The 13,018-nt window shown below is 56.2% G+C and overlaps 1 protein-coding gene across 1 annotated transcript in view; it reads left to right on the top strand.

Moving 5' to 3' along the window:
- The window catches only part of CELSR1 (cadherin EGF LAG seven-pass G-type receptor 1), a 153,895-nt gene that overhangs the window by 124,884 nt on the left and 15,993 nt on the right, over positions 1-13,018 (top strand). The window contains exons 15-24 of the mRNA XM_027854281.1: positions 256-439; positions 1,181-1,282; positions 2,668-2,762; positions 3,659-3,868; positions 5,283-5,466; positions 6,154-6,297; positions 6,949-7,150; positions 7,586-7,753; positions 10,009-10,135; positions 11,271-11,471. Of these exons, the coding sequence (XP_027710082.1) occupies positions 256-439; positions 1,181-1,282; positions 2,668-2,762; positions 3,659-3,868; positions 5,283-5,466; positions 6,154-6,297; positions 6,949-7,150; positions 7,586-7,753; positions 10,009-10,135; positions 11,271-11,471 (1,617 nt within the window). The remainder of the gene's footprint in view (positions 1-255; positions 440-1,180; positions 1,283-2,667; positions 2,763-3,658; positions 3,869-5,282; positions 5,467-6,153; positions 6,298-6,948; positions 7,151-7,585; positions 7,754-10,008; positions 10,136-11,270; positions 11,472-13,018) is intronic.

Raw genomic sequence — 13,018 nt, 5'->3', positions numbered from 1 at the left:
TCTCTCCTCCCCTCTCTCTTTCTCCCCTTTCTCTCTTCCCTTCTCTCTCTCTCCCCCGTCTCCTTTTCTCTCTTCTGCTTTCTTCTCATCTCCCCTCCCCCCTCTCCTCCCCTCTTTTTCCCCTCTCTCTCTTCCCTTCTCTCTCTCTCCCCCCATCTCCTTTTCTCTCTCTCTTCTGCTTTCTTCTGATCTCCCCTCTCCTCCCCTCTCTCTCCTCCCCTCTCTCTTTCTCGCTCCCTCTCTCCACTCCTCCAGGAGAACTACTACAAGCCTCAGCACCAGGAGACGTGCTACCCGTGTGACTGCTTCCCCTATGGCTCCCACACACGTACCTGTGACATGGAGACGGGCCAATGCTCCTGCAGATCTGGGGTGATTGGGCGCCAGTGTAACCGCTGTGATAATCCCTTTGCCGAGGTGACCACCCAGGGCTGTGAAGGTGGGTGCCACCCCTCCTGGGCACTGACGGTGCAGCCACAGGCAGAGGACCTGCATTCCCCCAGGGCACCTACCTTGAGGGCTTTGAAGGGGACTTTGCGTCATCGGGATCATAAGCTTATCGACTCTTAGATCTGGGAGGGACTTTAGAGATCAGCCAGCCAAATGCCCTTGTTATACAGAGGGGGACACTGAGGCCAAGAGAGAGGAAAGGATGTGCCAAAGGTCGCCCAGGCAGGGGGGGCCGAGCGAGGCCCCGAGCCCCAGGCTCTGATTCCCCGTTGAGCCATCTCCCTGCCCTGCCGCCCTGTCTGCAGGAGGGTCTGAAATGTGGGCTCCTGCTTTGACTTCCGCTGGGATCTCTGCCTTTATGAAAACACTTGGCCCAAGGGGTGAGAGGAGAATGACTTATAAAACGCCCCGTGAAGTTCCCCTCCCGGTCCCCTCCCCATGCAGCCGGCCCCTTCCAACGCCATGCCCCAGTCCAGCAAAAACTCAGCGTTGGGCAGAGCTGTGGTCCTGCAGCCAAGCAGGAGGGACGTTAGGGGTTGTCTGGCCCCACCCCTGCCCTGCCAATGGGGAAACCGAGGCCCACTCTGAACATGGCTGACGTTTTATGGAATACTGCTCAGAGAAGATCAATAATCTGTTTATGAAGAGGCCTCAAGGGAGCGATGATTCCCATTTCAGACTCAATATTCACATGTATTTATTGTTGTTTTTTTTTTCCGGTTTGCCCCAGTCATCTACAGCGGTTGTCCCCGCGCGTTTGAGGCTGGCATCTGGTGGCCGCAGACCAAGTTTGGGCAGCCAGCGGCCGTGCCCTGCCCCAAGGGATCTGTGGGTAAGTGTGAGTGCGGAGTGGTCCCGGCTGTGTGGTCAGCAGGGTGAGGGCATAAGTCAGCAGATGGGCCAGAGGCGAATTAGGATGGCCAAGCACTCCCTGAGCATGGGCAATCCCTGGTGAGTCCTGGGCACGAATCCTTCAGGGAGACACTGAGGTCCTTAGCGTGTGGGATAACCAGTGATGGCTGCCGTTCCTCGGCACCCTTAGGGCCCCTCCATGAGCGAGGGGCAGCCCACTGAGACCTAGAGGGCGGGGGTCTGGTGATGATCGGTGGCAAACCCAGGCCCACTGCCCCAAGCTCCATGGCTGCTTTCTCTGCTTGGGCAGTGCCCACGCTGCAGTAAAACATTTCTACCAGCCAGGCAGTCTCTCAGGGTGTAGACGATTCTCCAGCTAGCCCGTCTGGCTTTTTACTTCCTCTCCATGGGCCAGCTAGCCAAGTACTGTGCACATAAACCAGGCATTTAGTAACTGTTCATTAGATGAATGGGTGAATGAATGAATAAATGAGTGGGTGAATGAGTGAATGAATGAATGAAGGGGGTGAATGAATGTATGAAGGGGTGGGTGCATGAATGAATGAGTGAGTGAATGAACAAATGAATGAGTGAGTGAATAAATAAATGGGTGAAATGAACAAATGAATGAATGAATGAGCGAATGAATGAATGAAGAGCGCCTGCTCCCTCTTCCATTTGCGATGTCCTCAACTCAGTACAAGCTGAGTATAAGCCTCCTGAGGGCAGAGGCTGTTTAGCTTTCTGTCACCGTACACCACAAGTCACTGTGCCAGTTCTATCTGTGTGCCTCCCCACGTCTCCCCTCACAGTCACCTCCCTAATTCAGGCCCCCATCACATCAGTCTCCTTGCCTCAGCTCTCCCCTCTCCAGAGATTTTCCTAAAGCACTGTCTGCCCATGTCACACCCCTGCTTGAGAAGCCTATTTGACACCCTGTTACCTCCAGAGTCAAACCCATTTGCCCTTTGAAGCCCTTCTCAACCTAGCTCCAACTTACCTTTCCCCGGTGATTTCAGGTTCTTCTCTCTCACTCCGTTGCAGCCAAACCAGCCCACTTGCTATTCCATTTCCCACCTCCATGCTTTTGCCTCAGTGGTTCCCCGTGCCTGGAATGCCCTCCGCCTTCCCTCCGTCTCTCGGAATGCCCAGCTCTCTCCAAGGTTGCTGGGGGGCCGTGTCCTGATCTCCCACTGCTGGGATCCCTTTGTATTCTTTTTGGTGTGTTTTCCTGTGTGTGGACGTGCCTTCTGAGCTACTTGAGGGCGGGGCTGTCCTGGCCCTGGGCCTGGTGCACAGGAAGCAAGTTGCTGTTTGGTGGATCAGTCGCGGGTTCTCAAACGCTGCTCTGCCTTGACTCACCAGGGAACGCCATCCGCCACTGCAGCAGCGAGAAGGGCTGGCTGCCCCCCGAGCTCTTCAACTGCACCACGTCCGCCTTCCTGGGTCTGAAAGCCGTGGTAAGAGGGCAGCTTCCCCTCCGCATAAATGGGAATCCAGCCAGCGGGCGATGAATCTGGGTCAGGGGTTCTGTGTAGCGGATGGCCCCCTGACAGTAGCGGGGAAGGCTCAGGGTAGCACTCTGAGCCAGGACAGCACCGCTGAAGGCGTTCTGTCCATTGATGCCAAGCTCTCTGTGCTTTAGCCGTTGGACTGCATGGCTTAGTGTGGGCGCTGTGACTTCTCCCTGCTGGCTCTGTTCCACACAGAAGCCCAGCTACTAGGCTCCCCATCACTGGGTCTGGGTTCAAATCCCCGCTGACCTAGCTGTGCTTGGGGAAGGTCATGCTCTGACAAGGGCCACACAGAGACATCCGAGGGGGATGCTAGTGCAGGATGGGCACCAATGCCCAGGGTTCTCGCATCTGTGAAAGGTTCCTGGAATTCTGTTGGGGTTTACTTTGGATGCCTGCTGAGCTCCGTCGAGGTAGAGAGATGCCGGGGGAGGCCAAGCTCTGGCAGGATCCCCCCCCCCCACATCCAGCACACCAGTTTCTGAGTACAGGTCCTTGGATGGACCCCTTGTGTTGTCCAAGACCCAGCCTAGTTAAGGGAAGGTCTGCCAAGGTCACCAAGGGGGAACACTCGTAAACAATGACAGCGCCGTGCCTAGCCCAGTGCTTGGCCCCTCCTCGTAGGTACCTTGTAAATGCTCACATTTATTGATTGATTGCTTGGTACTAAGGTGAGGAGCGCCTCCAGGATGTGGATGTTTGGGGGGAGCGCACACTGGGGTCAAATCATGGCGCTATTAAGGAGTTACGTTTACAATCAGAATTTTAAATGAAAAAAATTAGCTAAAATTGGCTCTTTTAAAACATTCATTTTAAAAACATTTAAAACATTCCTGTTTCAGAATGAAAAAATCCATCGCAACGAGACCAGAATCGATGGGGACAAATCAATCCATATCATCCGCATGCTTGAGAACGCCACCAAGTCCGCGGGCGTCCTGTATGGGAATGACGTGCGGACCGCCTACCAGATCATGATCCACGTGCTTCAGCATGAGAGCCAGCAGCAAGGCTTCGACCTCGCGGCCACCAGAGACGTGGAGTTCAATGAGGTAGGGAGGCGGAGGCCAGAGGAGAGGGGAGCGCCGTCCTTCACCCCAGAATTCCATGTGCAGATGCCCAGGTCGAGCCTGGCACAAGACCAATCCCTGCAGAAATGCTTGGCCCTGTGGCTTCCAAAGCACCTTCCAAAGCCTTTTGAGGCAGCAATGTGTGTCCCACGGGCCCATTTTCCAAGTGAGGAGACTGAGATTTTGCCTTAGCTGGTAAATGCGTGCCATAGATGCTAGGTAAGCAGTTGCAGCCAGGATTCGAAGCCAGACCTTCCCACCCCAGGTCCCCTGCTCCTCCTGGGATTCCATCCCACGTGGAAGGGGAGGAAAGCCTTGATTCCAGGACCTTTCCTGAGTGCCAGTAGAGACACGGCATTTAGACAAGACACAGCCCCTGCCCGCCCTCATGGAGCTTACAGTCCAGTAGGGAGCTGCTTGGGGGGAATCTTTGGTCCCATCTGCATGTACAGTCGCTCCGCCAGAGCAGATTGCAGCCCATTCGCACCTTCTCCTTCCGCCCTGTTCTTGTCCATTTCTTTTGTTAATCCGCAGTCTGGCGATGTCACTCTGGGTCTGTTATTTGGGGAATAATAACGCCACCCCCCATTTCGGCGGGGCTTGGAGGTTGGCAGCACTTTCCTACTGGCAGCCCTTGGAGGCAGAGTGGAAAAATCCTTATCCTGGTTTTACAAATAAGGAAACTGAGGCTGTGAGAGCGGTAAAGATGAGAGATGTGGGAGCTGTGGCCAATGGGCCGTGGGTTCAGCCTCCATGTTCTCCGGGCCTCGGGGACCTCAAGCCCAGCCTTTGTTTTTACAATGGAGGAAACTGAAGCCCTGAGACAGGAGGTGATTTGTCCAGGGCCCTGCAGTCAGTAAGGAGCGGGGCTCAGATCCCCGGTGACCACCAAGTGACCTTGGCCAAATACCTTATCACGGGCTCATAGATTTAGAGCTGGGGGGCCTTTGGGAGCCCTCATTTCACAGAGGAGGGAACCAGGCCTCGCAGAGGTGACGTGGTTTGCCCAGCGTCACACAGCAATAAGTATCTGAGGCAATATTCGAACCCAGGTCTTCTTGATGCCAAGTCCAGCCTTCTCTCTACACCGGCATGCTGCCTGTCTCTGAGCCTCAGTTTCCTCATCTGAAAATGAGGGGGTTGGACTAGATGACTTATAAGGTCCCTCCCAGCTCTAAATCTATGAGTCTGTAAATCGTAGGGGTTGGATCTGAACCCAGATCTTTCGACTGAGAAAACAGGACTTCCTGCTTTATACGTTGAAAACCACAATAAACTCCTCATCTCAAATCTGGGCCCTCTTGGGGAGGAAACACTTGGAGGGTTAGGGGTCAGCAGCCTAAGCCCTGGGGCCACAGCTCTGCTGGAGGTGACCTTGGCCCTGCTATCCCTCCAGAACCTCGTCCGGGCAGGCAGCGCCCTGCTGGACCCCGCCCACCGGGACTCCTGGGAGCAGATCCAGCGGACGGAGGGGGGCACGGCGCACCTGCTCTGGTACTATGAGGATTATTTCTACAACTTGGTGAAGAACATGAGGAAAACCTACATGAAACCCTTTGTTATCATCACGGCCAACATGAGTAAGCCACTAATGCCACTGCCGTGGGCTGAGGGATGTATGTGGGGTCCTGGTGTTTGCTTCCTAAATTCCCCCCAAGGTCCAGCGGGACAACGAGACTTGGGGAGTCACCCTCCTGACCCAGGCCGTGGGCGTGTGGGCCTCTCTCCTCCACTCAAACACCTGTCTGAGCACCCCCCCCGCTGTGGTCAGCCCCTCCGTGAGCCAGGATAGCCCTTGGCTGCTGGCAGACCCCCTAGACCTTCCATCGAAGCTGTTCCTGCCTGGGGGGAGCTCTGCTGACCCAGAGGGGCCAGCTGAAACAGGGCTCAACCTTGGGTTAACCAATGAACCTGTTTTTTATTTTTAACATGTTAATAACTGCATTTTCCCTGGTAATCCTGTGCCTTTAAAACGTGATTCTGGGAAGGGGGTTCTGGGGCTCCTTCACACTGCCGGAATGCTCCATGATAAGTGGAACGCCTTTCCCCCAGGCCAGGGCCTCTGCAGCCACCTCAGCCCAGGGATCAGGGCCCCGTCACCCTCTCCCCTCTGGGCGGCCCCCGGAGGCAGTCCAGACCAAATTCTCCAGCCACCGCCTGGACAGAATGCCTGGGATGGGGGAGTAGCTGAGCTCCCTTCCCGGGTGAGCACATCTCAGGTGTGCCCCCAGGGCCCCCGACTCCTGACGAAGGCCTTTCTGTTACAGTCCTGGCCGCTGACATCTTTGCCAAGTCCAACTTCACGGGTGCCAGGGTGCCGCGGTTCAGCGAGATGGACCAGGACCACCCCAAGGACCTGGAGTCTTCAGTCCTCTTCCCCGCCCAGCTCTTCCAGCCCTCGGACAGGAGAGGTAGGTCTGGCCTCTCCCAGGCTTGCTGAGGCAGCTCAGTTATTCTTCACCTCTTGTATGTCAGACACTGCGCTGGGCGCCAGGCCACAGACAAAACCTCAGAACGGTCCGAGCCCCCGCAGGAGGCTTCCACTCTGTCAGGAGAGACGAGACAGAAGGAACATAAAGCAGGTCCTGAGGAAGCCCCAGCACTGTCTCTAGAAGGCTGGGGTTCAGATCCCACCCCGATACTTGGAGCTTGTGCGACCCTGAGGAAGTCACTTTCCTCCCTTTGCCTTAGTTTCCAAGAGAGGTTTGGCCCTGGAGGCCTCTGAGGTCCTTGGGGTCCTGGGAACTCGGGCTCCGATTCTTCAAAGCTCTGGCACATCTGCCAGGTGGGCTGCGATCTTTCCCTGCCAGGCGCGGGCCTCGGAGCTCTTCCTACCGCTAAGCCCCTGGGTCTCTTCAGCGCCCCCATGCGCCTCTGAGAGGGGCTGGGAAAACGGGAAGAGGGAGAAAACCTTCTCAATGGCAGGGATGAGGGAGCTGGGCCACGAAGCCGGACGGCGGCAGACACAGATTGGGGCACGCTGCAGCCACGCTTGGAGGCGGGTCTGTCTGCCATGTGGTGGCCGGCCCAGCCCTTCTGACACTCCAGGGTGAATCTTGCAGATGCACCCACGGCGAAGCCCTCCAGGCACAGAGTGACCCCCAGAGCCGACCCCGCTGACCCCATCACCGACGACCCTCTGTTAAAGAGGAGGAAGCGGCCGTCGGAAGAGTGGAGCCAGCACGCTGTGGCCTTGGTGCTCATCTACCGCTCCCTCGGGCAGCTGCTGCCGGAGCAGTATGACCCCGACCGGAGGAGTCTGCGGTGAGGACGCGGGGCTCCGTCACCCCCGATCCTGGGCCGAGCCGGAGGGAGCCTGCCCCATTCACGGAGGGCTCTCCTGACGCCCACCTTGGGCAGAGACACCCCAGGGAGCCCTCCCCAGCAGCCAGGACCGAGAGCCCCCCTGGCCCTGCTGCGCCCCCATCCCCTGGCCCGGGGGCCCAGACAGGCACTCTGGAGTCCGGGTCAGGGCTTCGAGGACAGTGTGGCCCGGTGGAAGGAGCAATAAGGCAGAGGCCCTGGGTTCTAATCCCGCCTTTGGCAGATAGTCTCCAAATTTGTGACCATGGACCCAGCCCGCCAGCGCTGGAGGGGCCTGAGAACAGGGAGTGACCTGGCCTTCCTCTCCACGCGGGGAGGAGCCGCTGTCTTTTCTCACAGCATCCGTGATCTGTGCTCTCCTGGTTTTCCTTCCAGGCTGCCCCATCGGCCCGTCATTAACACCCCAATTGTGACCACGCTGCTGCACAGCGAGGGAGTCCTGCCCCCCGGCCAGCCGGGACACCCCATTCTGGTCGAGTACACTCTGCTGGAGACGGAGGAAAGAACCAAGCCGGTCTGCGTGTTCTGGAACCACTCCCTCGGGTCAGTTCAGGGTCAGGGAGCGAGGCTTCTGAGCTCTGGCGCTGGGGCTGTCCCAAGCAGCCGCGGTACCATCGGGGGTGGGGGGCTGTGCTGCTCCGGGGGCCCAGGCTGAGGCGTCAGCATCACCACTGCCGCTCAGGGAAGGGCAGGTCGGAGCCACCACGGTGGAGAGGGGCAGCCGAGCGGGCAATGTGGCTGTGGGAGGCAAGCCCCAGGACCCACTGACTGCCTGATCACATACCCCTGGGCAACAAGTCCGCCCTGTCCTGGAGAAGGCTGCTCTAGAGGCCGCTGCTGGTGCAGGGCATAGAGCGCTGGACCTGGGGGCAAGACCCGAGTTCAGATCGTATTAGTAGGGTGACCCTGGACAAGTCACTGAACTCTGCCTCAGTTTCCTCATCTGTAAAATGAGAATAATAGCACCTCCTTCCCAGGATTGTTGTGAGAATTGAATGAGATCATATTTGTAAATCACTTGGCCTAGTGCCTGGCACATAATAGGTACTATGTAAATGTTAGCTATTACCATTATCATTATTATTATTATTATTATCATCATAAAAGCTCTTAGCCCAGTGCCTGGCACATAGCAGGTGCTTAAAAAATGTTAACTATTACTACTATTATTATTATTATGAAGGCTCTTAGCCCAGTGCCTGGCACGTAGTAGGTACTTAATATTTGCTATTACTGTTATTATTATGAAGGTTCTTAGCCCAGTGCCTGGCACGTAGTAGGTGCTTAATGTTTGCTATTACTGTTATTATTATGAAGGTTCTTAGCCCAGTGCCTAGCACATAGTAGGCGCTTAATAAATGTTAGCTATTACTACTATTATTATTATGAAGGCTCTCAGCTCAGTGTCTGGCACATAGTAGGTGCTTAATAAATATTTGTTGACTGGCAATGACTGAAAGGAAGCCAGACCCTGAGGAACCCAAAAGGTGGAGGATGGCCCAGGAGAGCAGAGGCAGTCACCTTCCTCCAGGCAGAGGTGGGCTGCCAGGACCAGATGCTGCTCGCTTGCTCGGTGGGGGCAGACAGGTGTCTCTGCTGGTGCGTCCTTGTTACAAGGGCGGTTCAGTATGGAGGTGGGCGTGAGGTTATTTCCTGAAGTGTTCTGTGATGTCAAAACAAAGCAGCCATAAAACAGTTTCATCGTTTTCCAAAGGGCTCTTGCTTCTACCAGCCTTTTCCTCAGGCAGCATCTCATTGTTTTCCCAGAGAAGCGACAATTAGTCACAACTTTTAATCACCTGCTGCTGGGGCTTTTATAAAATACTTTTTATCCAGGCATCTTCAGAAGAGGGAGACAGACCCCTATTAACTTTCACATCCCATTTTATAGAAGAGTAAACTGAGGGTGGAGGGGGAGGGGAAACCATTTTCCCAGAGTTGAGGAGAATGTGGGCTCTTTCCTGGCTTCAGACGAGTTTCTTTGTTGTTTTGAGGTCTGACTTTCCATCTGCAAAATGGAAAGAAGGGGCAGACTTGTCTCTGAGCAGAGCTCATAAAATGCTTGGGGATCCTCAGATGAAAGGTGCCCCAATAATGAAAGGCGTGCCCGACCAGAATCTTTTGTTGTCCTTTCTCAACCAGCCGTGGCTTTGAAGAAAGGACTTTTAAGCAGCGGCCCCTCCATCCTCCTGAAAGATGAGGTGGGGGGCTGTGAGGGAGGCCTCACCTCCGCGTGGACTCTACGGCCCATATTAAAACCCTGGCCCTGCGGGAGAGGGGGCAGCACACCACTGGCCCGGTGCTGAAGGACAGCGGAGGCCACTGGCAGGGCTGCCCTTCCCAGAGTTCTAGTTCTCAAACCCCCAGGAGAGGGTGGACAGAAATGCCCCAGGAAGCATTGGTGGGAGGCGACTGTATTACCCCTGTTACCAGCCCCAGGACCTTGCCCTAACCCTCTGGTCTATGAAAGGAGAGCGTCTCTGGGAACCAAAGTCCTGAATGAATGAATGAGGAAGCCGTTCTGGGGTGCTTACTGTGGGCCAAGCACTGTGCTAAGTGCTGGGAATACAGAGAGAAAATGTGCTCTCAGGGACCCACGGCGGGGGGGTGGCCACAAAAGCTAAGAGAGCTAGCCGCAGGGCAGGTGGAGGGAGCCTCCCAGGAGCCCCAGAGCTGCCGGCCCTGCTCTTCCAAGGCCTAGGAGCCCCTCGCTAACTGGGGGCAGGCTCTAGGGCACCAAGGGGAGCGCTCTGGGGCCCAGGAGGGCGGGAGCTCACGGATAACCCCCTCTGCCTCAGGAGCCGGGGTGCAGGAGGCTGGTCAGCCAAAGGCTGTGAGCTGGTCTCCAGAAACAGCAGTCACATCACCTGCCAGTGCATCCACGCCAGCAGCTTGGCCGTGCTGATGGACATCTCCAAGCGCGAGGTGAGATGCCATCCCCTCATCAGGGCCGGGCTCCCTGACCAGGGCTCCTGGCTGAATAGAATTGGTTTCCTTTGAATCATATGGATTTTATGCATTTAAAAATATTCTTTAAAAGGGTCTCCAAGTGTCACTATATCAGCAAAGAGGGGTCCATGACACAGGCGACGTTAAAAACCCTGGCTTAGAATAGGGGGTATCAGGGCTGGGAGGGGCCTCAGAACAGGGGATGGCAGAGCTGGGAGGGGTCTTACAGCATCAACTATGAAGGACCAATGAATTCCTTCCTGAGCTTACCTCTCTGTACACACACAAAGGCCACATATTATCTCCTAACAGCTTTTGACAAATGCGGTGGGAGGGAGGGGCGGGTGGCCATCAGACTTTCCCCTCCAGGATAGTGGGTCCCCCAGGGTCCAGAGCTGAGATTCTCAGGGAGCAGGCTCAGGACAGGGCTTAACTGGTCCGAGAGACAGTCCTAGTCTGTCTTTTGAACAAAGGTGTATGCACGGGAAGGGCAGATGAGCCCTCAAGCCCCAGGTCCCTGCTGGAGGGCCCCAGAACAATGGCTGGTTTATGTTTCACCGGGGCTGGGAATGTGCAGTGCCTTCTCTCTAGGCCCTGGCCAAAGGAACGTGCCAGCTGACTGCAGGGAGTGGCGCAGAAGCCAGAGAGGAGAGTGTAACCTCATCTGGCTGGCTGGCAGCACCATCCCTGGAGTCTATCCCAACCCATCTCATCTCATCCCATCCTTCCCATCCCGACCTCAGTATACTTAGCTGCAAAATGGGCATAATGATCCGTGAGAGACAGCATTCTATGGTGGAGAAAGGGCAGGGAGACCTGGGTTCAAATGCTGCCTCCGACATTTACTAACTGTGTGACCATAGGCAAGTCCCTCCTGCTGTCTCAGCCTCAGTTTCCTCTTCTTTCTAATGGGGACAGTCACCTCTGGAGTGCCTGTCTCCCTGGGTTATGGCGAGGCCTAAACAAGATTTTGGGTGGAAAGGGCCTTACACGTTCTGCCGTGTTCCTCATTCTTGCTAGCCCCCGGGGGCTGCTCCCTGGGACCCTGCTGCATGGTCCCCGGGCGCCTTTGCTTCTCCTCCTGTAACGTTCCTCCCTCCTGGTCCTGCAGCACGGTGAGGTCCTCCCCCTCAAGATCGTCACCTACACCAGCGTCTCCATCTCCCTGGTGGCCCTGCTCATCGCCTTCATCCTGCTGCTCCTGCTGCGGACGCTCCGCGCCAACCTCCATGGCATCCACCGGAATCTGATTGCGGCCCTCTTCTCCTCCCAGCTGGTCTTTGTGATTGGGATTGACCAGACAGAAAACCCGGTAACCACCCTCCCAGCCCCCCCCAGGCTGAGCTGTGTTGGAGGGGGGCGGCAGCACCCAGCAGCGGGCCACCTCTCCTTCTCCCATAGTTGGGATCTGGGCCTAGCTGCTCAACCCATCTATGCGGTCCACTAGAACGAGCATGTATTGAGCACTTGCTGTATGCACAGCTGGGCACCAGCATCTGCCCAGCTCCGCCCCAGAATCTCTAGGTTGGGTGGGTCATGCGGTCCAGCCTCTATGTGCTCAGGGCTGCATCCAAGACGGTACAATCTCAGGCTCACTTATTAAGCTCCTCTGTATACTGGGCACTGTGCCAAGCCCTGCGGCTGGCCCATCCCCGCCTCCAGGGAATGTCTGCTCAGTTTGGCAAACTGTTAATAAGCAGCTTCCATGTGCCCGGCACTGCGCTGGCACTGGAGCAAAGATCAAAACAACCACAAAGGCCCTGCCCTCGAGGAGCTTACGTTCTTTTGGGGGGAGCAGCCAGTCAGTAAAATACATGCAGATGAGTGGGGGGGCAGTGACCATGGAGGATCAGGGAAGGCTTTGTCAAGGACGTGAGCCCTGGAGCAAGGATTTATTAAGCACTTACTGTATCCCAGGCTAAGAACTGGGTGTGCAAACAAAAGCAAAAAACCGTCCCAGCCCTGGCTGAACTCCCCTCGAGTGGGGAGACCCGTGTAACTCCCACACACAGAGTAGATGGGGCGCAATCTGTAGGGGAGGCACCAGCAGCTGCCGAGTCTTGAAGAAAGCCAGGAGGCAGAGGTGAAGAGGAAGACCTCCAGGCAGGGGGCAAAGGCGAGGAGACCGGAGATGAGGTCTTGGGTGCAAGGAAGGCAGGTGGGCCAGGAGTGTGTGGAGGAAGGGCCAACTTGTGAAGAGTCTGAAAGGCCCATCGGGGGCCTTCCACGAGGTCCTCGAGGCACACCAGCGGAGCTCATTAAGCAGAAGTTTAGACGTGGAGACAGGAGGCAGCGAGACCCCTCTGTACCCTAAAGGAGACAATGAGCCCTGAACCAGGGCTGGCCCAGGCCGGGAGAGAGGCAGGAAGTGTCTGAAAGAGAGAAATCACAAACCACAGGAGACAACCCTCTAGCTTGGGGGTGAGAAGGTGATGGAGAGCCGACCGCAGAGGATGGAGGGTGGCGGTGGCCTCCTTAGGAACAGGGAGCTTCAGAAGAGGTATAGGGGACGAGACGATGAATGTTGACGCATTGAAATGCCTCGAATTTTGAGATGTCCAAAAGGCAGCGGGGGATGAGAGACTAGAGCTCCAGAGAGAGGTGAGGGCCGGATCTGTGGGTCTAGAAACCATCTGCTTAGCTGAGAGTTGAATCCAAGGGAGCTGGTGAGGTCAGGAGAGAGGGAGAAGAGAAAAGGCCTATGACAGAGCCTTGGGGGTGTCTCATATGAAGGACCGAGCAAAGAGCCCGAGAAGAAGGCCCAGGACAGAGCCTCGGGGGTGTCTCTTGTGATGGACAGAGAGAAGAGGCCGAGAAGGAGGCCCAGGACAGAGCCTCGGGGGCGTCTCGTGTGAAGGA

The sequence above is a fragment of the Vombatus ursinus genome, unplaced genomic scaffold (assembly GCF_900497805.2).
Source record: "Vombatus ursinus unplaced genomic scaffold, bare-nosed wombat genome assembly UNPS02010394.1, whole genome shotgun sequence".
NCBI classification, from domain to species: Eukaryota; Metazoa; Chordata; class Mammalia; order Diprotodontia; family Vombatidae; genus Vombatus; species Vombatus ursinus.
The sequence above is the reverse complement of the archived record's forward strand: the minus strand, read 5'-3'. Positions and strand labels throughout refer to the sequence as shown.